Raw genomic sequence first — 2,584 nt, forward strand, 5'->3', positions numbered from 1 at the left:
GAGTGGATGGTGCTGTTGTGACGGCGGTCTCAACTGCGACACTGCCTCTCCCACTGGCGTGGTCATTCATCACAGCAGCATCGGCTGTGCCTGCGCTGACGATGACGACGATACCGGCGATGATGACAAGGAAGAGGAACAGGATGAGGAGAAGGAGCAGAAAGGGAAGGAGGGAGGGAAGGAAAAAGAGAAGGCAGAGAAGGTTGTTGATGATGATGATGATGATGATGATGATGATGATGATGATGATGATGATGATGATGATGAGGATGATGATGATGATGATGATGATGATGATGATGATGATGATGATGATGAGATTGGGAGCGAGCACATGGGCGTTGTTCGGGCATGGCTGGCTGCTGTTGGGGAAGAAGACAGAATTGCAGAGTGGAAGCCATGAGCGTGTCACACCAGTGCTTGCTTGGCCCCAAGGCGCTGCGAGTGAGTTGTTGGTGTTGTGATGACACACGCTGTTGTGTTGATGGCGTTGAAGCATAGCCGACATTTGTCGGACATTGTTGGATGGGTTTGATGCGTTGGGTCATGAAGGGTGCTTGCTGGTTTGGTGCGGCCCATGTGCCTGCTCCCTTTGCTTATTCAGCAAGCACCCTCTCCTCTCTTTTGTTCTTGTGCATTTATATTTGCAATTGTGCATGTGCGTGCTCCTGTGCGCTTGCATGCGTTTCATTTCATTTCCTCACTTGTGTACACAACCTGCCCACCTGTGCCTTCTTTCCTTGTGCCATTGTTGTGCTTTGTTCTGTGTTGTGATTGACTGGGTGTTCCTTTCACAACGATGTGTGCGCTTGTGTTGCGCTGCTGGTTGTTTGCTTGATCAGCTTTTAATCTATGATTTCTGCAAGTGGTGGTAGAGTGGTGGTAGAGTGGTGGTGGTGGCGGCGCTTTGTTGTTGGGGTGGTGTCAGGCCGTCGTGCCACGTGCTGTATGTACGTAATGCACTGCTTTGTGCGTGGCAACTGACATGGATTCTCTCTGGTTCCCTTTTTTGCTCCCTCTCCGTCAAAGCAATAAACGACACCTCCACACCCCAAACTGCAGAGACGTGCGTGTGTGTGTGTGTGTGCAGAGACGTGCGTGCGTGTGTGTGTGTGTGTGTGTGTGTGTGTGTGTGTGTGTGTGTGTGTGTGTGTGTGTGTGTGTGTGTGTGTGTGTGTGTGTGTGTGCGTGCGCGCGCGTCATCTGCGTTGGATGAGGGTGATTGCGCCAGGCTTGAGCGCGTGTCCGCCTTTGTTGTACGAGAATGCGAGGGATTGGCAGAAGGCCGAGCCGTTGCTTGGGGCGACAGCGAGCTTGTCAAGGCAGGCGGCGCTGATGGCTGGGGTGACGGGGCACAGCAGCAGCGATACTACGCGCAGAAGCTCGTACGTTGTGTAGAGACACGCAAGGCGCCTGTGTTGCGCAGCGGCGTCATCTGCTCCCGATACGCGCAGCGGTGAAGTATTGATGAACGGTCAGCTGAGGTGAAAAAGGGCAAACGGGGCGTGGAAGCAATGTGCGTGAATGTGCGCGGCCAACATCAACGAGCTTGCACGCCTGATACGCGACTTACCTTTCAACTTGGCCAGCTTCCAAGGTTCCATCTCTTGAAAGTATTTGTTGCCCTCGCGAAGACAGTGCAAAATTTCTTCGATTCCAAGGCCCACATCGCCGCTTGCGTACAGCTCTTGCACTCGACCTGATGCATGCGTGTGCAATGACAGAGTGAGCGTGCGTTTGTGCGAATGTGGGCGTTCAAGTGTGTGTCGGTGGGACAGAGACCAATAGCGTGGTGTTTGGATATGTGTGGTGCTGCTGAACATTGTCCCTTCACAGCTGCGGCAAGGTACCATCAGGCAAAACCAGGCAGCATGTTCACGTACGTTGGGTGTTGTTGATTACATCCGCCACGTGCTGTTCACGTTGTGTCAGCTTCACGTCAGCCAGGGGTGGGTACGTATTTGTTGGATTCACGCGCTTACCCGTGCTTCGAGACAGCAGATTGCCTGCAGGCACCACGGTTCCCACAAGCACATGTGTGTGTGTGTGTGTGTGCGTGTGTGTGTGCATTGGATCAGCAAGATGCCATCACAGCCAAGTGGACAGACGTCTCCGCCTGCTGACATCGTACATCAACAGGACACAGGAGATGCACGAACCGAAGTTGTTTGCGAGTTCTGAGATGGCAGCGTCCCGTCGCTTGTGCGAGAAATCTGTGCAGGTGAACGCAACGAGGGATGAGTGGATGGAATTCACGATGGTTCACGAGGAACAAGCAATGAAACATGTCTCAGTGTGCGCATGACTGCGAACCGAACAGGCCTACATGTGTGTGTGTGTGATATTACCTGCGTCGCTGCCGAGTCGTGCCTCCTTCAGAAGATAAAACCTGAGCAGATCGCTGCCAACATCGTCTGCTTCTACCAGCGGGTCAACCACATTCCCCACGCTCTTTGACATCTGCTCGCACGCGTGCACAAGAGAGAGAGAGAGAGAGAGAGAGAGAGAGAGAGAGAGAGAGAGAGAGAGAGAGAGAGAGAGAGAGAGAGAGAGAGAGAGAGAGAGAGAGAGAGAGGAGAGAGAG

The 2,584-nt window shown here is 53.2% G+C and overlaps 2 protein-coding genes across 2 annotated transcripts in view; one reads left to right on the forward strand and one right to left on the reverse strand.

The window, feature by feature from the left end:
* The window catches only part of PTSG_03375 (uncharacterized protein), a gene marked incomplete at both ends in the record, with an annotated part of 1,230 nt that extends 1,131 nt beyond the window's left edge, over positions 1-99 (forward strand). Inside the window, one exon of the mRNA XM_004995903.1 lies at positions 76-99. Within this exon, the coding sequence (XP_004995960.1) occupies positions 76-99 (24 nt within the window). The remainder of the gene's footprint in view (positions 1-75) is intronic.
* Positions 100-1,161: 1,062 nt separating this feature from the next.
* The window catches only part of PTSG_03376 (uncharacterized protein), a 4,749-nt gene continuing 3,326 nt past the window's right edge, over positions 1,162-2,584 (reverse strand). Inside the window, exons 9-13 of the mRNA XM_004995904.1 lie at positions 2,349-2,460; positions 2,160-2,213; positions 1,884-2,006; positions 1,574-1,699; positions 1,162-1,435 (exon numbers count right to left, since the gene is read on the reverse strand). Of these exons, the coding sequence (XP_004995961.1) occupies positions 1,200-1,435; positions 1,574-1,699; positions 1,884-2,006; positions 2,160-2,213; positions 2,349-2,460 (651 nt within the window). The 3' untranslated portion in view covers positions 1,162-1,199. The remainder of the gene's footprint in view (positions 1,436-1,573; positions 1,700-1,883; positions 2,007-2,159; positions 2,214-2,348; positions 2,461-2,584) is intronic.

The sequence above is a fragment of the Salpingoeca rosetta genome, assembly GCF_000188695.1.
Source record: "Salpingoeca rosetta unplaced genomic scaffold supercont1.7, whole genome shotgun sequence".
Taxonomy (NCBI): Eukaryota; class Choanoflagellata; order Craspedida; family Salpingoecidae; genus Salpingoeca; species Salpingoeca rosetta.